Here is a 23,489-nt window from a genome sequence, read left to right on the forward strand (position 1 = left end):
GCTGCCTCAGCAACCCTTCTTTCCCTTCCTCATTTCCAGATCCCCTTCAGCACCATCCTTACATGTCGTCCTCCTCTTCTGATTTCTTCTACCACCACCATTCTTTCCTGATTTCCCTTAAGTCATCTCAACCGCCAAAATCTATGTTCAAATTTCTCCCACTTTCTTTTTACTATAGATTTCTGGAAAATGCTGCACTGAGCAGAGGGGTCTCGTGCCATTTTTATGTGTTAGTCTTCTTTTTGGTGAAGTAATATGGTAGAGCTTATTTTTGTTCCTACCGTAGTATCAACATGGATTTCTATAATAAGTCCCATATATTTCACTTCCAGTGATTATAATGGCTTTGGAAGATTGATGTTTCTCCTTAGCTTGTCCCCCTCCACTTTCAACTGACTTACAAGACCACAACCGGACTGTTAACCCTGTTTCCAAATGAAGTAACACATTTCATATTTTGCATTCTGTTTTGTTTTGAAAGACATGGGTTTTGCATATCTCTAGGGAAATGGAAATGTTTCATTTTTACAATGTGATACCACATATATATATATATATATATATATATATATATATAAGCACATTGGGAATTCCACTCCTGTCAAGGCTTTCGTTTCATCACATTTGCCACTTCAGCATGAAAAGAGTTTTGTTTTTTGTTTTTAAAGGGAATCCTAGTTGGGCTTCTCTGCTATGATTTGATTTGAAGCTATAGGACATTTTCAGTGGCCTTGTGCTCCAGCAAAAGCTACCATCTGTGAAAAATATTTAATTTTTCCCCTGGTTCTCTACTACAAACAGGAGACATAGATGGGCAATCTGCCACCCGAAGGAAGCAGATTTGACATCATCTGTTCTGCTGAGAACACTTGGTACTTCTTGGGAATATGAAAAGGGAGAGACTCATAGCCCTGTCGGTCTGTAGGTCAAAGTTTACTAATTTTCCCTGACCATTTTGTTTTATAATGTTATGGCACTTGAGGAAGATTTTAATTAAGTTAGAGCTCTGAGAATTCTTAAATTACTTGGCATATATAGATTCTCAGAAACAACGCTCTGACAACAGAAAATGAAAGATAAATAGATAGATAGAAAGAAAGCTAACAATTCTAGTTAATTTTCTTAGTCTTCTTCTGAGTGACATTTTCTATTCATTGAAGCTGGTTTACTATAGATGCAGATATACATATAGATAGAATTTCTAAACTGCTTTTATGCCATACAGCACTCAAGACAACTTACAAGTGATTAAATATTCATTATTTCACTTATTTATAGTCTGCATTTCTCTGCAATGGGCACACAAAGTGCCTAGCCTTGAGACCTTTCTAATGCAGGACAATAAAAAACAAAAACATTACATGCATAATTTCAGTTATGAGGATAATGCAACTCTCTCAGTGTTATCTCCAGTAAAATATGATGTAATTCTTATTCCAACACTGTTCTGAGCAAACATTCACTACCCACGGGTTAAATAATGCTTGCTCTAACCCAGTAGTTCTCAACCTATGGGTCTCCAGGTGTTTTGGCCTACAACTCCCAGAAATCCCAGCCAGTTTACCAACTCTTAGGATTTCTGAGAGTTGAGGGTCAAAAAATCCAGGGACTCACAGGCTGAGAACCACTGCTCTAATAGAAGCCAGGTATGCACAATGTTGTAGGAGATGGACCTATCTGGCATTCATGCATTGATCATCTTTCTCTAACCCAGTGGTTCTCAAACTGTGGGTCCCCAGGTGTTTTGGCCTACAACTCCCAGAAATCCCAGCCAGTTTACCAGCTGTTAAGATTTCTGGGATTTGAAGGCCAAAACACCCGGAGACCCACAGGTTGAGAACCACTGCTCTAATAGAAGCCAGGTATGCACAATGTTGTAGGAGATGGACCTATCAAATCTGGTGGATAGCTTTTTTTTTTGTCATGTCAGGAGCAACCTGAGAAACTGCAAGTCGCTCCTGTTGTGAGAGAATTGGCCGTCTGCAAGGACGTTGCCCAGGGGACGCCCAGATGATTTTGATGTTTTATCGTCTTTGTGGGAGGCTTCTCTCATGTCCCCGCATGAGGAGCTGGAGTTGATAGAGGGAGCTCATCCACCTCTCCCCGGATTCGAACCTGCGACCTGTCGGTCTCCAGTCCTGCCAGCATAGGGCTTTAACCCACTGCGCCACCGGGGGCTTCGGTGGATAGCTAGCATGTGGGAAAGATTTACACTACCCTATTTCAATCTGACATGCAAGTATCAGTGGGGTTAAGGATGGTGTTGGGGCAATGGGGGAGTTAAGATATAATCTCATTTCTCCACCAGGTGCAGGCCCTACTTCATTACATCTGAAAGTAAATCTCTCAAACTGTGACCAGTGGCCATGCTGGCTAGAAAGATGGGAGATGTAGTCATAGGTGCCATATCAAAGGAGGCCACTGTAAATCAGTGGTAGGGATGTAATTTGCAGTTAATCCCCAAAGGTGGTAAAATGATAAACATGTTGAGAAGCTCAACCCTAGGCAATTTCAGTAAGAGATAAATATTCAGGGGAACTTATTTCCTCCTAAGTATATTTACTATAGAAAACATCCTAAAATCCATGAAGAATACTGAGTTATTTCTGGTCTCTTGTATATATAAAGAAGAAGTTGACCTGATTATAAAATACATTTCAATGTATGTATCTATTTTGTAACTCACAACAGCAAGTGGTTCTGATGTCCTTTAATGCAAACTTCAGATTTAGTTCTGTAAAGCAGCTGTGCTTTGACTTTTTCCTTAGGCTACAGCTCCCACATTTCCACACCACTAGGTTTGCTGGTTGTGGCTTCTGGGAGCAGAAGTCCCAAGATCTCTGGAGTACAAGAGGTCCCCATCCCTGCTATAGGGAGCTATAGGGAGCTAATGGGGCTTAGTTACATTCACCCTAAGATTCTAATTGTTTAATCTGCCACAAATGTGGCAGCATCGGGACTGTGGCACAGCTGGCTGAGTGTTAGCTGCATTAAGATCACGCTGACCAAAAGGTCATGAGTTCGAAGCCAGCCCGGGTTGGAGTGGGTTTCCAACCAAGTGTGTAGCCCGTTGTTGACCTTTGCAACCTGAAAGACAGTTGCATCTGTCAAGTAGGAAAATAAAGTACCACCTTAAAGTGTGGGGAGGCTAAATTAACTAATTTATGAGGCCATAAGAAAGACTTCAGCAAAAGCATGCGGGGAATGTGGAAAGTACTTCATCAGTGTCGCAGATGGATGATGAAAGCGACAGCTCCACTGGCGGCCAGAAAAAGTTATTAGCCTCTATGTCTGCCTATGTTGTATGTTAAAATTGGCATTGAATGTTTGCCATATATGTGTACACTGTAATCCGCCCTGAGTCCCCTGCGGGGTGAGAAGGACGGAATATAAAAGCTGTAAATAAATAAATAAATAAATATGTGGATTTATGCACAACGAAGAACTTCAACTGCACCACAGCGAGCGACAAATACAAGTGCTCAACTAAGCAAGAAAAATAATACAGTGGTAGATACCCATTTGTCCACAGTACTTTGAAAAAGGCTTAGAGGAAGTTCTCACTAAAAGTTTCACATCCAAATCTCAATCAGGCTGAAGCCCACACAGCTTTCTCATACTGTCCTTCAGACTTTTATGCAGAGGAACTCAAGAGGTGGAGCCAGAAGAAATGCAACTCTTGTCCACCTTGCCCTGGCTCCATCCTCTCAGGTTGGCAGCAGCTCAACACAGTCACATGCACAAGCCTTTCCCAGTCTTGCTATAACAGTCCTTTTAACGGAAGGAGCTGTGATTTGAACCTTCTGCAGGCAAATGAAGCCTGTACTATGTGGTTGGGGTATGGGCCCTTCCACCCGCCAAAAGTATGACTAATTTAAATCCCAGTATTCACAAAAGTTGATTAAAAATGGCACTGAAATGACAGCTGCTCCAAATCCTAACATTTCGCATCTCACACATGCATAAAAGCAGAGCTGAAAAGACTTTAATGTGAAAACCAGGTTTTGGCACAGTTCACAGTATAGCTTCTTGCAGCTCTTCTACCAGGACTCCAAAGTCCACCAAACAATTAAACAAGATGCCGAGGTGGCCTTTTCCTTGTACTTACCCCAAGCCATCTTGCTCCTTTACTAGCAGCTTGTTGAATCTGTACTCTTTTGAGGGTGACATGATAGACCGCATCTTCTTCTACCTCTTCACCCCCGTCCTGAATTAAGCTCTGCCACGGAAGGGGGAAAAAGGGAATACTTGGGTCATTTAAAACAGCAATATGCATCGGTCCCTATCTTTCTAAGACTAAATCTAGGTCAGCCACCCTACATCTTATTGGAGGGGGTTCGGAGCACAGTGTATGTGTAGATATGACAAGCGCAAAGTGAGGCAAGATGTTTTTCAATGGAGGCAAAGCTGGGATACATCTGGCAGCCTGCCTTGGCCTGCGATATCTGGCTACGCTGTGTTTCCATTGAGCTGCTCCCCACTCCCCCCCCCCCCCCCCAACCCAGGCTCGCACATATTTGAAATAGTTTTACAGTGTCTTTTTCATCAGGAAACACTCCCTCCCTGCTTGCCCGCAACACACATTGTCATTACTCTTCCAGCTGAAGAGACAGCAGAGCACCATTAAAACAATCAAATATTCAAACAGTAAACAAGCAGGCGTTTCAGGCAGACTCGCTCTTCACTTTTTGGAAGCAATCTGAAATTATATAAACACGAAAAGAACACCGCTGAGTGCTCTCCGCACATCGAAAAAGGTTTTCTAAAACTTGTCACAAAGTTGAGGCAAACAGTTAGTTATCCAAGGCCCCTTCTGTGCTGCCATATAAAATCCAGATCATCTGCTTTGAACTGGATTATATGGCAATGTAGAGTCATATAATCCAGTTTAAAGCAGATCATATGGATTATCTACTTTGAAAAACTGGATTATATGATAGTATAGAAGGGGGTCTAACCTCCCTTATGCCACTTTATCGAAGGTCCTGTCTACATTGCCATATAAAATCCACATTATCTGCTTTGAACTGGATTATATAAATCTACACTGCCATATAACTCAAGCACCTTCCACACAACTGAACAAAATCCCCCATTATTTGCAATGTGGACCCAGATATTCCAGTTAAAAGCAGATACTGTGGGATTTCCTGCCTTGATATTCTGGGATATAGGGCTGTGGGAAAGGGCCCCAGTTCAAAGCAGATAATCTGGATTTATATGGCAGTGTAGAAGGGGCCTTAGGGTGGATCTGCACTGCCTTATATCCCAGGATCTGATCCCCAATTATCTGCTTTGAATTGGATTATATGAATCTACAAAATCTGGGGGGCCTTCCACACAGCCCTATATCCTAGAATACCAAGGCAGAAAATCCCACAATATCTGCTTTGACCTGGGTTATCTGAGTCCACACTCAGATAATAGAATCATAAAGTTGGAATAGACCTCATGGGCCATCCAGTCCAACCCCCTGCCAAGAAGCAGAAAAATCACATTCAAAGCACCCCCAACAGATGGCCATCCAGCCTGTTTAAAAGCTTCCAAAGAAGGAGTCTCACTCTCCACCACACTCCGGGGCAGAGAGTTCCACTGCTGAACAGTTCTCACAGTCAGGAAGTTCTTCCTAAAGTTCAGCTGGAATCTCCTTTCCTGTAGTTTGAAACCATTGTTCCGCATCCTAGTCTCCAGGGCAGCAGAAAAAAAGCTTGCTCCCTCCTCCCTATGACTTCCTCTCACATATTTATACATGGCTATCATGTCTCCTCTCAGCCTTCTCTTCTTCAGGTTAAACAAGCCCAGCTCTTTAAGCCGCTCCTCATAGGGCTTGTTCTCCATTATAGTGAATAAAGAATCATAGAGTTGGAAGAGACCTCATGGGCCATCCAGTCCAACCCCCTGCCAAGAAGCAGGAAAATCGCATTCAAAGCACCCCGCGACAGGTGGCCATCCAGCCTCTGTTTAAAAGCCTCCACCATGTGGGATTTTCTGCCTTGATATTCTGGTGATATAGGGCTGTGTGGAAGGGCCCTAAAATAAGAAGATAGTCTGGGGCCCCTTCCACACTGCCCCTATATCCCAGGGTCTGACTCCAGATTATCTGTTTATGACAGATTAGCTGGCAGTGTGGACTTGGGCCCCTTCTGCATAGCTGAATAAAATCCCAGATCCAGCCTAAGGCCCCTTCTACACTGCCATATAAATCCAGATTATCTACTTTGAACTAGGGCCCTTCATCACAGCCATATAACCCAGAATATCATAGAATCATAGAATCAAAGAGTTGGAAGAGACCTCATGGGCCATCCAGTCCAACCCCGTGCCAAGAAGCAGGAATATTGCATTCAAATCACCCCTGACAGATGGCCATCCAGCCTCTGTTTAAAAGCTTCCAAAGAAGAAGCCTCCACCACACTCCGGGGCAGAGAGTTCTCACAGTCAGGAAGTTAGGTAGGAAATCCCACAATATCTGCTTTAAATATCTGAGTCTACACTGCAAATAATGTGGGATTTGGTCCAGTTGTGCAGAAGGGACAGCTTAGATCCAGCCTAAGGCCCCTTCTACACTGCCATATAACCCAGAATATCAAGGCAGGAAATCCCACAGTATCTGCTTTGAATATCTGAGTCTACACTGCAAATAATGTGGGATTTGGTTCAGTTGTGCAGAAGGGGCAGTTTAGATCCAGCCTAAGGCCCCTTCTACACTGCCATATAACCCAGAATATCAAGGCAGGAAATCCCACAGTATCTGCTTTGAATAACTGAGTCTACACTGCAAATAATGTGGGATTTGGTCCAGTTGTGCAGAAGGGACGGTTTAGATCCAGCCTAAGGCCCCTTCTACACTGCCATATCAATCCAGATTAACTACTTTGAACTGGGGTCCTTCATCACAGCCATATAACCCAGAATATCAAGGCAGGAAATACCACAGTATCTGCTTTGAATATCTGAGTCTACACTGCAAATAATGTGGGATTTGGTTCAGTTGTGCAGAAGGGGCAGTTTAGATCCAGCCTAAGGCCCCTTCTACACTGCCATATCAATCCAGATTAACTACTTTGAACTGGGGTCCTTCATCACAGCCATATAACCCAGAATATCAAGGCAGGAAATCCCACAGTATCTGCTTTGAATAACTGAGTCTACACTGCAAATAATGTGGGATTTGGTCCAGTTGTGCAGAAGGGACGGTTTAGATCCAGCCTAAGGCCCCTTCTACACTGCCATATCAATCCAGATTAACTACTTTGAACTGGGGTCCTTCATCACAGCCATATAACCCAGAATATCAAGGCAGGAAATCCCACAGTATCTGCTTTGAATAACTGAGTCTACACTGCAAATAATGTGGGATTTGGTCCAGCTGTGCAGAAGGGGCAGTTTAGATCCAGCCTAAGGCCCCTTCTACACTGCCATATCAATCCAGATTAACTACTTTGAACTGGGGTCCTTCATCACAGCCATATAACCCAGAATATCAAGGCAGGAAATCCCACAATATCTGCTTTGAATATCTGAGTCTACACTGCAAATAATGTAGGATTTGGTTCAGTTGTGCAGAAGGAGCAATTTAGATCCAGCCTAAGGCCCCTTCTACACTGCCATATAACCCAGAATATCAAGGCAGGAAATCCCACAGTATCTGCTTTGAATAACTGAGTCTACACTGCAAATAATGTGGGATTTGGTCCAGTTGTGCAGAAGGGACAGTTTAGAAGATTCCACCACCCACAAATCTTGAAGGAAAGGACAAGATTACAACTTTGTGGCTGTGGAAGAAGAAAAGTTAGTACAAAAGTGCATCCCTTTCCTCAACCAACGCTAAGCATCCCTTCTCACTCAAGTTTTGAGGAAAAGGCGAGGGAAGCCAAAGTCCTCTCTCTCGCCTGAGGGGAGCAGCACAAGCAGCAGCCTTGGAAGCAGGAAGCTCTCGTTTACCATTTAGCTCTCCAGAGCACTTTCATCCTTGGGTTCCCCTCCTGTCCACCGAAGGGGCATGCTGGGTCCCAGGGAAAATCACCGACAGCCGCCTCTCCCGCTCTTCTTCCTCGCTCTCGTTTGCCCGCACTTTCTTCAGCTCAAGGCATGGCCACAAAGGCTGCGAGTGAGGGAGTGAAGGAGTGAGTGGGTGAGCGAAGCGCAGAGAGTCACACAGAGAAGGAGAGAGAGAGAGGACTCCTCCCCTCCGGGCTGCGAGGGATGCGAGGCTTTCCTGTTTGTGCTCTTTCGAGGGAGCCCCTGGGCCCCGCCCCACGAAGGGTCTTCCCCTTCCTCAAGAGAGAGAGAGAAAGAGAGAGAGAGAGAGAGGCTCGGGGCCACACAACACAACGCGCGCGCGCGCACCCAAAAAAGGGCGGGCCGGCCTCGGCCCAAAGGGCAACAAAGGCTGAGGGAAAGGGGCAGGGCGCCTCTCCCCCTCTGGCTTCTCTGCCCCATTCACTCCCAATGACCCAGAGGGAGGGAGAGGCAGACAATAAGGAGGAGAGCTGCTTTCGCAATGCCTTCATCTTACACTCTTCCAAGAAGGACACCACAGTCTTGGGTTTTTCCTATTTTTTATGTATTTTGTATCAAAAACATTGCATAAATTAGTATAAAACGAACAAAAATAGAAGGAGCGCAGGCAGCGAAATATCTTTCGACCCAAAACACGCAACAGCAACGGCATTGTCTGTAGCCTCCAACAATTCTTCCTCTGTACATGAGGCAGGGCATAGTGGACAAGCACACAGATGCGCAGTTTATTTATTTATTTATTTATTTTAAACACTAGCTGTACCCTGCCACACGTTGCTGTGGCCCTCAGATAAGAGAGCAATAGACAGAAGGGACAGATGGAAGGGACATTGATAGATGGAACAGAAGTTAGATGGATAGAACATAGATAGGTTGGTAGGTAGTAGGTGGTCCACGCTTTGGTTACATCCCGTTTAGACTACTGCAACGCTCTCTACGTGGGGTTGCCTCTGAAGACTGCCCGGAAGCTGCAGCTAGTCCAACACTCAGCAGCCAGACTACTAACGGGTGCTGGGTACAGGGAGCACACCACTCCGCTGTTACACCAGCTCCACTGGCTGCGAATTAGCTTCTGAGCACAATTCAAAGTGCTGGTGTTAACCTATAAAGCCCTAAACGACTCCAGCCCTGTTTACCTCTCCGAACATATTCCCCCCTATGAACCATTAAGATTATTAAGATCGTCTGGAGATGCCCTGCTCTCAGCCCCACCGGCCTCACAAGCATGTCTGCTGGGGATGAGGGACAGAGCCTTCTTGGTGGTGGTCCCTCAGCTCTGGAACTCTCTCCCACTGGAGATCAGAACCACCCCTTCTATCCTGACGTTTAGGAAACAGGTGAAGACTTGGCTATGGAGACAGGCATTCGACGAGTGAGTCAACACCCTGAGATGGCGGAAACAGAAGAACGGCCTGCCTCAGGGGAGTGTGCTTGCTCCATCCATGTTCAACATCTACACAAATGACCAGCCACTGCCAGAAGGGACAGAGAGTTTCATCTATGCTGATGATCGTGCCATTACTGCTCAAGCAGGGAGCTTTGAGATGGTAGAACAGAAGTTTTCCGAAGCTCTACATGCTCTTACTGCCTATTACAGGGAAAACCAGCTGATCCCCAACCCATCTAAAACACAGACATGTGCCTTTCATCTCAAGAACAGAGAAGCATCCCGAGCTCTAAAGATCACCTGGGAAGGAATCCCACTGGAGCATTGCAGCACACCCACCCAAATACCTCGGAGTCACTCTGGATCGTGCTCTTACCTACAAGAAGCATTGCCTGAACATCAAGCAAAAAGTGGGTGCCAGAAACAATATCATACGAAAGCTGACTGGCACAACCTGGGGATCACAACCAGATACAGTGAAGACATCTGCCCTTGCGCTGTGCTACTCCGCTGCTGAGTATGCATGCCCAGTGTGGAACACATCTCACCACGCTAAAACAGTGGATGTGGCTCTTAATGAGACATGCCGCATTATCACGGGATGTCTGCGCCCTACACCACTGGAGAAATTACACTGTCTAGCCGGTATTGCACCACCTGACATCCACCGGGAAGTAGCAGCCAATAGTGAAAGAACCAAGACAGAGACATCTCCAGCTCATCCCCTGTTTGGGTATCAGCCAGCACGTCAACAACTTAAATCAAGACATAGTTTTCTTAGATTACAGAGACACTCGCTGGAACAACCCAGCAAGCGAGAGTGGCAGGCTCAAACCTCAACCAATGGCTGATACCAAATGAGAGACTCCCTCCTGGGCACACAGAAGATTGGGCAACTTGGAAGGCACTGAACAGACTGCGCTCTGGCACCACGAGATGCAGAGCCAACCTTCAGAAATGGGGCTACAGGGTGGAATACTCGGCATGCAAGTGCGGAGAAGAACAAACCACTGACCACCTACTGCAATGCACCCTGAGCCCTGCCACATGCACGATGGAGGACCTTCTTGCAGCAACACTGAAAGCACTCCAAGTGGCTAGATACTGGTCAAAGGATATTTAACCAACTACCAAACTCACAAGTTGTGTATTTTTCTGTCTGTTTGCTTTGTTCTGTTAGAAATGTAATATATAATGGACTGGTTGCTCTGACACGACAAATAAATAAATTGGTGGAGTTCAGAATGCTCCTTGATTGTAGGTGAACTATACATCCCAGTAACTACACTTGCCACATTTGCTCCCTTGCCTGGCCCACTTTGGGTCCGGAGGCGTGCCTGAAGACCCTGGCGTGTGCACCAAAAGTCACCTGTTCTCCTGACTTTCTCCTCAGCCATTGGGACCAAGAGAGAGAGAGAGAGAGACAGACAGACAGAGGTGGAGATGCCCACCTTTCCTGAAGGTAGGCGCAAAAACAAAGGAGGGAGCAGAGGTGGGAGATACCTCCAGCCGGAGGGGCTCTCTCTCTCTCTCTCTCTCTCTCTCTCTCTCTCTCTTGGTCCCAATGGCCGAAGAGAAAGTCAGGAGAAGAGGTGACTTTTGGTGCGTACGCTGGGGTCTTCAGACATGCCTCCAGACCCGAAGCAGACCAGGCGCGGCAGCTCCGCCCCTTGGCCCACCTGCGGATTGGGGAGAGGAGAGGAGGTGGGTGGAGTGCCGGGGGATCGGGAAAGGGAGCCGGTCATGGAAAGGCATCGAACACGGAGAACAATTGAGTGCTGGCTCTGCTCGCACACCCGGTGGCTGGGTGGAGCAGGAACGAGAGGGGCGAGGCGAGGCTCAAGGGCCCGGTCCCTTTGGGAAGAGGATCACCAGGCAGCGAGGCAAGAAAGCCGAGGCTCCCCTCGGACTGCTAGGGCTGTTGTGAGCTGAGGGGGCGCTCCTCAAGTGGCAGTCAAGGGACATTTACAGAGGCGCCTCTGCACCCCTGGCAAAAAAAGTGTTCTGCGACCGCTTACTCCGCGTAATGGACGAGCCACCCCTGCCCCTCTGGCTTCTCTGCCCCATTCACTCCCAATGACCTGGAGGGAGGGAGAGGTGGACAATAAGGAGGGGAGCTACTATCACAATGCCTTAATCTCACAATCTTCCAAGAAGGACATCATACTCTTGGGGTTTTTTTCTATTTTTTATGTATTTCGTATCAAAAACATTGCATAAATTAGTATAAAACTAATAAAAAGAGAAGGAGCACAGGCGGCGAAATATCTTTTGACCCAAAACGGGCAACAGCAACGGCATTGTGGACAGGATTGTACTCCCCCTGAAGTCACAGGTCCGCAGTTTGGGTGTCTTCCTGGACACATCACTTACGTTTGTAGCTCAGGCGTCGGCGGTGGCCGGGAGGGCCTCTGCACAGTTGAGACTCGTGCGCCAACTGCAACCGTACCTCATGAAGGTGGATCTGGCCGGGGTGGTCCATGCCTTAGTCACCTCCAGATTGGACTACTGTAATGCACTCTACATGGGGCTGCCCTTGAAAACGGCCCGGAAATTCCAGTTGGTTCAACGGGCAGCGGCCAGGTTGTTAACTGGTGCTCCTTACAGGGAGAGGTCAACCCTCCTGTTTAAGGAGCTCCATTGGCTGCCGGTCCATGCCTTGGTCACCTCTAGATTGGACTACTGTAATGCGCTCTACGTGGGGCTGCCCTTGAAAATGGCTCGGAAATTCCAACTGGTCCAACGGGCAGCAGCCAGGATGTTAACTGGTGCTCCTTACAGAGAGAGGCCAACCCTCCTGTTCAAGGAGCTCCACTGGCTGCCATTTATTTTCTGAGCCCAATTTAAAGTGCAGGTGCTTACCTACAAAGCCCTAAACGGTTTGGGACCATCCTACCTGCGTGACCGCATCTCCGTTTATGAACCCACGCACTCACTTCGTTCATCCGGAGAGGCCCTGCTTGTGATTCCGCCTGCGTCGCAGGCACGTTTGGTGGGGACGCGGGACAGGGCCTTTTCTGTGGTGGCCCCCCGACTCTGGAACACCCTCCCCAAAGATCTTAGACAGGCCCCTACATTGGCAGTCTTTAGAAATAACTTGAAGACTTGGCTGTTCCGATGTGCCTTCCCAGAATAGAAAAACTCCAATAACAAGTCCCAGAAGCACTTTATTAGAATTAAGATTACTGCACACTGCACACTACACTTACCCTATAATCCTTATATACCACCTGTCACATCAGCACTTTTAATTCTGTACCCATTACTCTGGCCCGGCCCAGTTGTATTGTGTCTTGATGTATTGTTTATTGCTTGTTGTTTAATATTGCTTTAATTGTTTTTAATTTGCTTTAGGTTTTGTATTGTTATGTTGTGTTTTGAGGCCTTGGCCTTTGTAAGCCACATCAAGTCCTTTGGGAGATGCTAGCAGGGTACAAATAAAGATAATAATAATAATAATAATAATAATAATAATAATAATTTTCCGGTCCCAATTCAAGGTGCCTACAAAGCCCTAAACGGTTTGGGACCCATCTACTGAGTGACCGCATTTCTGTATATGAACCCACACAATCTCTTCGTTCATCTGGAGAGGCCCTGCTCACGATCCCACCTGCTTCACAAGCGCGATTGGTGGGAACGAGGGACAGGGCCTTCTTGGTGGTGGCCCCATGACTCTGGAACTCCCTCCCCAAGGACATCAGGCAGGCCCCAACGTTGGCAGTTTTAGAAGGAGCTTGAAAACGTGGATGTTCCAGTGCGCCTTCCCAGAATAAGGAACCCTAAGCAATACGTCCTAAATGCACTTTATGAGAGACTTAGAATTGTCTGCACACCCACCTATCCCAAAATATCCCTCCTATTTCCCATTTTAAATTTTTAATTCTTACATCTGGCCCTGCCACAGGTTTTTAAAATGCGTCGTGTTATTATTGTATTGTTTTTGCTTTTATGAGTTATTTATTGTTGTTTTGTTGTTATGTGTTATGATGTGTTTGGGCTCAGCCTCTTGTAAGCCGCACCGAGTCCTGCGGGAGATGGTAGAGGGGTATAAATAAAGGTTTATTATTATTATTATTGCTGTCTGTAGCCTCCAACAATTCTTCCTCTGTACATGAGGCAGGGCGTAGTGGACAAGTATACAGATGCGCAGTTTATTTATTTGTTTATTTATTTTAAACATTTATATTCCGCCTTTCCCACCCCGAAAGGGACTCAGGGCGGAGCACAGCATATATACGGCAAACATTCAATGCCGGGATAAGAATTCATATACGCATACATAAAACATTAAAAACATTTATCTCAATATTAAAATACACCATTTAAAACCGTCTTGGTCATCTGCATCTAATCTAATTGGCCTGGTAATCTTTCCTATTGCTGCTTTATTGCCCTGATATTTACAAAAGTCACCATACGTAGGGATAGTGATGAATTATAGCTAAATGTACCTTTATTTACATAATATTCATATTTACAAAGTATTCTTCACATGTCAGCCACCTCTATCTACACACACATGAAGTCAACATATTAAAAATATAAAACACATGAATTTGTTAATTTTTCCTACATCTAGGGGCATTTGGGATGCCTTGTTGTTAAGAGGAGGGCCGTACTTTGATTCAAAGTATCATGGAGGAGACGAGTTACATTTTCACCAATGGAGCTACAAAGTGCCACGTATTTGCATGGGCTGTGTCCCATTGAAATGTGCAAGGAACCACAAAAATGAAGTCTAAATGTCCTACAAATAAAAGGGTATTTTAAAACCTGGCATGACAGTTGGATGGATTGAAGCCTAACAAAGGACAATACCCTTAAAACCCAAGATTTTGAGAAGCGGGGACACCACACAAAAATGATAAAAAATGATTGAACAATACTGAAATGTCACCAAGGAAAGAGTTATCTTCCAAAGTCTCCAGAGCAATGGCTCAGCTTGACCGATAAGCTACATCTCCCCTGACCACAGATGGGGTGGAGTTCCCAGGAGAGGGAAATTAAGATGTCTTTGCCATATCGAAACACAACAAAAGTGCATTGTCTGCATTTTGTAAGATGGAAAAGGCAAGTTTTATGAAGACTTAATTAGATAATTACCAATTTGGTGAGGGAAAAAGGGATCTGAAAATATAAACATTAACACGCATTTGGATGCCTCACTACAGAACAGAGCAAACACATGCCTTGAAGAAGGAGTAAAAGAAAAGTAAAATGTCACAACTATTAACAACTGTCAATGTGAATATTAATGATACATCTGCTACAGAGTCACAGAAGTCAGAGAGACAGCAGGCTGTGGTGGTTTTTAAGGTCAAACTAGACGAGTGCCTGACCGCTGCGGCTGTCTGGATGAGGACGAACAAGCTGAAGATTAATCCCGACAAGACAGAGGTCCTCCTGGTCGATCGTAAACCAGACCGGGGTATAGGATAGCAACCTGTGCTGGACGGGGTTGCACTCTCCCTGAAGTCACAGGTCCGCAGTTTGGGGGTCCTCCTGGATTCTTCACTTACGTTTGAGGCTCAGGTGTCGGTGGTGGCCAGGAGGGCTTTTGCGCAATTAAGACTCATGTGCCAACTGCAACCGTACCTCGGGAAGGCAGATCTGACCAAGGTGGTCCATGCCTTAGTCACCTCTAGATTGGATTACTGCAATTCACTCTATGTGGGGCTGCCCTTGAAAACGGCCCGAAAATTTCAGATGATCCAACAGGTGGCAGCTAGGTTGTTAACTGGGGCTCCTTACAAGGAGCGGTCATCCCTCCTGTTCAAGGAGCTCAACTGGCTGCCATTCATCTACCAGACCCAATTCAAGGTGCAGGTTCTTACCTACAAAGCCCTGAACGGTTTGGGACCCACCTACCTGTGTGACCGCATCTCTGTATATGAACCCACACGATAACTTCGATCATTCGGAGAGGCCCTGCTCTCGATCCCACCAGCATCGCAGGCATGACTGGTGGGGATGAGAGAGAGGGCCTTCTCGGTGGTGGCCCCTTGACTCTGGAACTCACTCCTTAAAGACATCAGACAGGCTCCAACTCTGGCAGTCTTCAGGAGGAGCTTGAAGACGTGGCTGTTCCAGTGTGCCTTACCAGAATAATGACCCCATAGCACTTTGTCCTCCAAAGCACTTTACATTTCTTTAGGTCTGCTCGTATGCCCTTCCACAAACACCGGTATCACCTTTTGTCCATGTCCCAGCATTATTTCCAATTTTAACTCTACATTTGGCCTTCCCACTGTTTTTAATTGTGTGTTGTCTTATTCATAAGGTTGTGTATTTTATTGTCTATGTTTTTTAATTGCTTGTATTGTTGTGATTATTGCATGTATTGTTGTGTTTGGGCTCGGCCTCATGTAAGCTGCACCGAGTCCCTTGGGGAAATGGTAGCGGGGTACAAATAAAATATTATTATTATTATTATTATTAACCCAGAACTCCCTGCTTTCAAGCTGATCTGACCTGCAGCAGGGAGTTCCTCAGTTCTCTATTGCCCCGCTTAGGCCAACCTACATGAATGTAGCCACAGCAGCAGCTGCAACCCAGAAGCCTTCTTATTCCTTTGCTTTCTTCCCCTTCCTAACATTGTAACTAATCTCCCCAATAAAGTATAAATTAAATGTAACTTTTTCCTCTCAAACCCACGCACAGATAGCATCAACTGATCCCATATTCTGAACTGAAGATTATCAAAGCTTGGCATCCATGCCAGCCACTTTTGCATATTTCAACCTCTCAGGACAATGCAAGGCCATCTTGAGAAATCTCCGGATTATCCCTGGCCATCGGACAACACATTAAATCACAATAATCCAGTCATTTTTCCTCTTGATTCATTGTTTTCCTCCTCGATCCCCATTGGCTGAGAAGCCGAAGAGGTGCTAGCTTCCCCATTGGTTGAGGCACGTCTGAGTCAGCTGCGCCTCCCTCCAGCTGATGACTCCAGCCAATCAGCTCAAAGCCGGCAAAGGGGCGGAGGCCAGGAAGTTTGAATTTGTTGTTCTGTATTTTCTATAAAATGTACCTTTTTCTCCCTTGCCAAACATGTCGATTTTGGCAAGAGATTGCGGTTTGACATCCGTACCAGCTGGGACGAAATAAAGACAACTCGGTGGCTTTTCTTCAACTTTGGTGAGACTTTATTTGGGAAAAATCTGGGGTGCTTCACTCGCCTTGCCATGGTTCCAGACTCCCCTTGTTGAGTCTGATTGATCTCTGCCTCTTGGCAAAGACCTCCAAATTCTTGCTCGACATCAGTTTGAGGTCACTGGAACACAAGTGTACAAATACATGCTGGAATATAGAAACTCACTGGGTGACCTTAGACAAGTCATACTCTCTCAGCCCCAGAGGAAGGCCTCTGAACAAATTCTGTCAAGAAAATCCTGTGACAGAATCACATTATGGTTGCCATAAATCGAAAATGACTTGAAGGCGCACAAGAACAGCTAAAACCAGCACATTATTGCATAATTAAAGAGCTTGTGACACTTCAATACATTGCTAGAGATCATTCTGTGCTTAGCAATCAATTTGATTTCACTGCTTATTTTATTGTGTGGCAACTCAAAAAGAAGGCCCTCAGGGCATGGTTGAATATCTTTAAACAACTATTGCATTTAAGAGCAATTACACATTGCATTCACTCTGGCTGCAGTGAATGCTGTAGCCTGAGTCCCTCCCTATAAATAGTAACCAAATTCAATGGGTCTCATTACTGAATAGATCCTAAAAGATTAAAGACCTGCACACTAAAGGTTTACAAAAGGTAGGTTTATTTTTTTAATTAAAAAAACAGTATAAAGCAGAACAAAATCTGGAAATAATGGTCCAAAATGCAAAATATGCGGGTGAGCACTTGCCTTTGAATGGATGTACATGTCCCCTAAGGACCGTTCTTGGCTTGTGGGGACTGTTCTACACAGCAGGCGTAATGAAGTTAAAAAGGGGGTGGCTAAATAACACTAGTGGTAAATCCACACTGATTCACACTAACAGATGAAAAACACGTGTTAAAAAGATGTGCATAAATCCCAATTTCGGCCAGAAAATGTACACCTCCCCATGACTGCATATCCTTACAGTCATGTAAAAACACATGATTTCCTTCATTCCCCCTGTGGAGACTGCTCCAATGCATGTCCAATGCCTCATCAGCTGATGAGCTGATTGGGCTGTCAAACGGACACACAACTGGTTCAAAGGAAGCACAAATGGAGAGCAATTAGAACTTTCTGAAACTCTCCATTTCACTATAATATTAAACAGAGCTTGCATTAAGAATTGTTGTTGTTCATTCGTTCAGTCGTCTCCGACTCTTCGTGACCTCATGGACCAGCCCACGCCAGAGCTCCCTGTCGGCCGTCACCACCCCCAGCTCCTTCAAGGTCAGTCCAGTCACTTCAAGGATGCCATCCATCCATCTTGCCCTTGGTCGGCCCCTCTTCCTTTTGCCTTCCACTTTCCCCAGCATCATTGTCTTCTCTAGGCTTTCCTGTCTCCTCATGATGTGGCCAAAGTACTTCAGCTTTGTCTCTAGTATCCTTCCCTCCCAATGAGCAGTCGGGCTTTATTTCCTGGAGGATGGACTGGTTGGATCTTCTCACAGTCCAAGGCACTCTCAGAACTTTCCTCCAGCACCACAGCTCAAAAGCATCTATCTTCCTTCGCTCAGCTTTCCCTAAGGTCCAGCTCTCACATCCATAGGTTACTACAGGGAATACCATGGCTTTGACTAGGCGGATCTTTGTTGCCAGTCTGATGTCTCTACTCTTTACTATTTTATCGAGATTGGACATTGCTCTCCTTCCAAGAAGTAAGCATCTTCTGATTTCCTGGCCACAGTCTGCATCTGCAGTAATCTTTGCACCTAGAAATACAAAGTCTGTCACGGCCTCCACGACTTCTCCCTCTATTTCCCAGTTGTCAATCATTCTTGTTGCCATAATCTTGGTTTTTTTGATGTTTAGCTGCAACACGGCTTTTGCGCTTTCTTATTTCGCATTAAGAATTAGGAGAAGAAAAAGAAATGTGCTTCTGTTTACATTAAGATGTTTACATGCGCACATGCTTTTGATACGAAATAAATGTGCACATATGAGGTCCAGCGCATAAAAAGGGCTTAAAAAAAAACTTCCACCATATGTCTCCCATCCACCCTCCATCTTGTTCCACTAGAGAGGAAGATGTGAGGACAGCGGGGACCCAATCTCGGGATTTACAGGTCTGTGTGGAGACCTGCAGTCAGGTCCGGGGGTTTTAAAGCCTGCTTTTACAATATGGATTTTGGCACTGTCTGGAAGTGCCCTGAGAAAAGCTTTAATTATGGAATTCCCAATTGTAATTTTATGGGATTCAATGGCCAAACTGTCCTATTTTCTTTCTGGGGAGAATCTACACTCAGTCCGCTGCATAACCAAATTTATCCTAAAAGCTGTCCACCTGAGAGATCGCTTTCTCTCATAAAATGGACTCTCTTGTCATGGCGATGAACATATTTAAAAGCATTTTGTAATTTAATTCAGTCTGATTCCACCAAACTTATTATATAATCAAGTTTTAAGTGCTTAAATGTATTTCATAGAATCAGAGTTGGAAGAGACCTCATGGGCCATTCAGTCCAATCCCCACCAAGAAGCAGGAAAATTGCATTCAAAGCACCCCTGACAGATGGCCATCCAGCCTCTGTTTAAAAGCTTCCAAAGAAGGAGCCTCTGTTAACTATGACAGTAGTAGGTTCTTGTGGGTTTTTTCGGGCTATAGAGCCATGTTCTAGAGGCATTTCTCCTGACGTTTCGCCTGCATCTATGGCAAGCATCCTCAGAGGTAGTGAGGTCTGTTGGAATTAGGACAATGGGTTTATATAGCTGTGGAATGACTGGGGTGGGGCAAAGAGCTCTCTGCTGAAGCTAGGTGTGAATGTTTCAGCTGACCACCTTCATTAGCATTTGAAGGCTTGGCTCAGCCTGGGAAAATGTTCTGTTGAGAGGTGTTAAGATGTGCCTGGTTGTTTCCTCTCTGCTGTTTTGCTGTAGTAATTTTAGACTTTTTAAACTGTAGAGTTTTTATATAAACTCATTTTCCTATTTCCAACAGACCTCACTACCTCTGAGGATGCTTGCCATAGATGCAGGCGAAACGTCAGGAGAAATGCCTCTAGAACATGGCCCTATAGCCCGAAAAAACCTACAAGGACCTAGTGATTCCAGCCATGAAAGCCTTCGACAATACATATTACAGTAGTGTTCGGATAGGGATGCTTGTTTATTGTGTCATTGCATACTTGTATTTTGCCTTTTATTGTTGATATGGTCGGAGGAGTAATCAATAAACACATCAATCTACTTTATCTAATCTTTGCTACTTTTACTTACTATGTTTATTTAGAAATTTAAATAAACTTAACGCAGATATTTTGATGGATTTCCTAGAAAGTCCTACACGCAGCCACAAGAAAAGGAAATAGAGAATAGGTGTATTTGTTCTTAAATTAGATCGGTCAGCTGACCCCAAGGGAAGTGTCTGAATCAGCTTGGAGGAAGAGCCTAGACTGCAACAATAGCGATTGCATTGTAGCACAGGGACCAAATATGGAACAAGATAAAAAACACAAAAGTCTTATCTGGAAATCTGAAATGTTTTGTTGATTAGAACTGGGATTTCAGTTCAACCATTTCCCAGAATTACTTTTAAAATTCTTTGGAATAGCCACGGGGGGAAAAACAGTAAGCATTAAAAAATCCAAGAACACTGCTAGATTAAAAGCAAAGCATTGTGATAACCAATAAAAATGGGAAAAATTAGCGGGAAAGAGTTTTTTCCACATTTTTTTTCCTGGAAAAATGGGAGAAAAAGTGTGTAGAAACAAAAAGTCTCAGGCCCCTTCCACACAGCTGTATAAAATCCACATTGTGCTAGATTATATTATCAGTGTGGACAGAGGCGGCCCTAGGTCATTTTCAATGGTAAGCAAACAGTATTTTGGCGCTCCCCCCCCCCCCCAACCAATCATTGATATATATTTTCTGTTCGTCATGGGAGTTCTGTGTACCATATTTGGTTCAATTCCATCATTGGTGGAGTTCACTGTATCTGGTTGCTACAGATACAGTTGCTACAGATACAGATAGAGTGAAGATATCTGCCCTTGCACTATGCTACTCTGTTGCTGAGTTTGCATGCCCAGTGTGAAACACATCTCACCACACTAAAACAGTGGATGTGGCTCTTAATGAGACATGCCGCATTATCACAGGGTGTCTATGCCCTACACCACTGGAGAAATTACACTGCTTAGCTGGTATTGCACCACCTGACATCCGCCGGGAAGTTGCAGCCAATAGTGAAAGGACCAAGGCAGAGACATCTCCAGCTCATCCCTTGTTGGGTATCAGCCAGCACGTCAACAACTTAAATCAAGAAATAGTTTTCTCAGATCTACAGAGACACTCACTGGAACACTCCAGCAAGCGAGAGTCCAAAAGTGGCAGGCTCAAACCCAGCACCTCAACCAATGGCTGATACCCAGTGAGAGACTCCCTCCTGGGCACACAGAAGACTGGGAAACTTGGAAGGCGCTGAACAGACTGCGCTCTGGCAACACGAGATGCAGAGCCAATCTTAAGAAATGGGGCTACAAAGTTGAATCCTCGACATGCAAGTGTGGAGAAGAGCAAACCACTGACCACCTGCTGCAATGCAACTTGAGCCCTGCCACATGCACGATGGAGGACCTTCTGGCGGCAACACCAGAGGCACTCCAAGTGGCCAGCTACTGGTCAAAAGACATTTAATCAGCTACCAAGTTTGCTAAATTTGTGTGGTTTTTTTTTATCTGTTTGTTTGTTTTGTTCTGTTAGAAATGTAATACAATGTTCTGGTTGCGGATGACACGATAAATAAATTGGTGGAGTTCAGAATGCTCTTTGATTGTAGGTGAACTATACATCCCAGTAACTACAACTTGCATATGTCAAGGTCTATTTTCCCCCAAGAGCACCTCAAGAGCACCCCTGGGCAAAATCAACTATACTGCGAATGCTTACTTTGCGTAATGGGTTGAGCCGCCCCTGAGTGTGGACTCAAACACACTGATAAAATATCATCTGCTTTGATATTCTGGGTTATATGGCTGTGTGGAAGGGCCTTCAGAAATCCTTCATTAAGGTTTTCATTTTATATAGCTTGAATACCATGTCATGGATATATTATTTATCATTTAAAAACAACATATTCTATGGTTTTGAAAAAAATGGAAAAATCCTTTGTTTTTTAGGTACTCATTATGCACAGAACATTTATATATATGCGCGGTAAAGGTAAAGGTAGTCCCCTGACATTAAGTCCAGTCATGTCTGACTCTGGGGTGTGTTGCTCATCTCCATTTCTAAGCCGAAGAGCCAGCCTTGTCCATAGACACCTCCAAGGTCATGTGGCCGGCATGACTGCATGGAGCGCCGTTACCTTCCCGCCGGAGCGGTACCTATTGATCTACTCACATTTGCATGTTTTTGAACTGCTAGGTTGGCAGAAGCTAGGGCTGACAGCGGAAGCTCACGCCGCTCCCCGGAATCGAACCTGCGACCTTTCGATAAACAAGCTCAGCAGCTCAGTGCTTTAACCCACTGCACCACCGGGGGCTCCAGATATATATATATAGATAGATATATAGATATATAGATATATAGATATATAGATATATAGATATATAGATATAGATGTAGAAGGGGCCAGGGCCACATTAACCAATCTTCTTTCACATTATGGCAAATGAACCCTGTGCATCATTTGGCCACCACAGAGTCATTTCAGCCTTGGGCCAACACATTTGGCCAATCTAGACATGCCCTTAGATATGCTTCTGCCCACTTTCTTCTTCTGAAATGTGTCCCAGAGTACTTGATATTCATTGGCAATCTCCATCCAAGTTCTAACCAGAGCTGATTCTTCTTAGCTTTTAAGATCAGATGGGATCTTTAGGGTTTTTAGGTCCAATTTTTGTAACATAATCTATAGCAGGGGTCCTCAAACTATGGCCCGGGGGCCAGATACGGCCCTCCAAGATCATTTACCCGGCTCTCGCTCAGGGTCAACCTAAGTCTGAAACGACTTGAAAGCACACAATAACAACAACAACAATCCTATCTCATCACCCAAAAGCAGGCCCATACTTCCCATTGAAATACTAATAAGTTTATTCTTGTTAAAATTGTTTTTAAGTGTGCATAGGAATTCATTAATGCTTTTTTTCAAATTATAATCCGGCCCTCCAACAGTTTGAGGGACTGTGACCTGGCCCTCTGCTTAAAAAGTTTGTAGACCCCTGATCTATAGCTTTTGGATTCTAACAATATGTCAAAGCGGCTCATTCTAGGGAATGTGTTCCTATCCCACACATAGGCTCCCTTTGGGAATTTGACTGGACAATGACTGCGGGAACAGTCATTGCAGGTTGCTTCTATTGTCCTTGTGCCCCGTTGCTATACTTTCCTGATTGCATCTCTGTGCCTTTAACAATACGGCTAGATAGAGACAATGGTTTTGCAGAGAAGTAAAGTTGGTATGATGAGTTGCCTGTGATTCATATGTTAAAGCCTGTAAAACCAGTTTGACAAGAGATGATAGTGGGACAAAAGAAATGACTGTATTCCATGAGCTGCAGGGGATTCATCCACCACCTAATCCAATTAAAATAGCTATTTTCTGTTTCTGGTCTTCAAAATTCCCAGAGGCGGCCCTAGGTAATTTTCAATGATAAACAAGCAGTATTTTGACCCCAACCAATCACTGATATATATTTTCTGTTCATCATGGGATTCTGTGTGCCATATTTGGTTCAATTCCATCATTGGTGGAGTTCAGAATGCTCTTTGATTGTAGGTGAACTATACACAGGGGCGGCCCTAGGTAATTTTCAACAGTAAGCAAACAGTATTTTGGCGCCCCCCCCCCCCCCCAACCAATCACTGATAGATATTTTCTGTTCGTCGTGGGAGTTCTGTGTGCCATATTTGGTTCAATTCCATCATTGGTGGAGTTCAGAATGCTCTTTGATTGTAGGTGAACTATA

At 44.8% G+C, this 23,489-nt stretch overlaps 1 protein-coding gene across 1 annotated transcript in view; it reads right to left on the minus strand.

The window, feature by feature from the left end:
* Window positions 1-8,323, minus strand: part of RGL1 (ral guanine nucleotide dissociation stimulator like 1) — a 101,727-nt gene extending 93,404 nt beyond the window's left edge. Inside the window, exons 1-2 of the mRNA XM_060774492.2 lie at window positions 7,945-8,323; window positions 4,109-4,219 (exon numbers count right to left, since the gene is read on the minus strand). Of these exons, the coding sequence (XP_060630475.2) occupies window positions 4,109-4,219; window positions 7,945-7,947 (114 nt within the window). The 5' untranslated portion in view covers window positions 7,948-8,323. The remainder of the gene's footprint in view (window positions 1-4,108; window positions 4,220-7,944) is intronic.
* Between the last annotated feature and the right edge of the window lie 15,166 nt (window positions 8,324-23,489).

This window comes from Anolis sagrei, chromosome 4 (assembly GCF_037176765.1).
Source record: "Anolis sagrei isolate rAnoSag1 chromosome 4, rAnoSag1.mat, whole genome shotgun sequence".
Lineage (NCBI taxonomy): Eukaryota > Metazoa > Chordata > Lepidosauria > Squamata > Dactyloidae > Anolis > Anolis sagrei.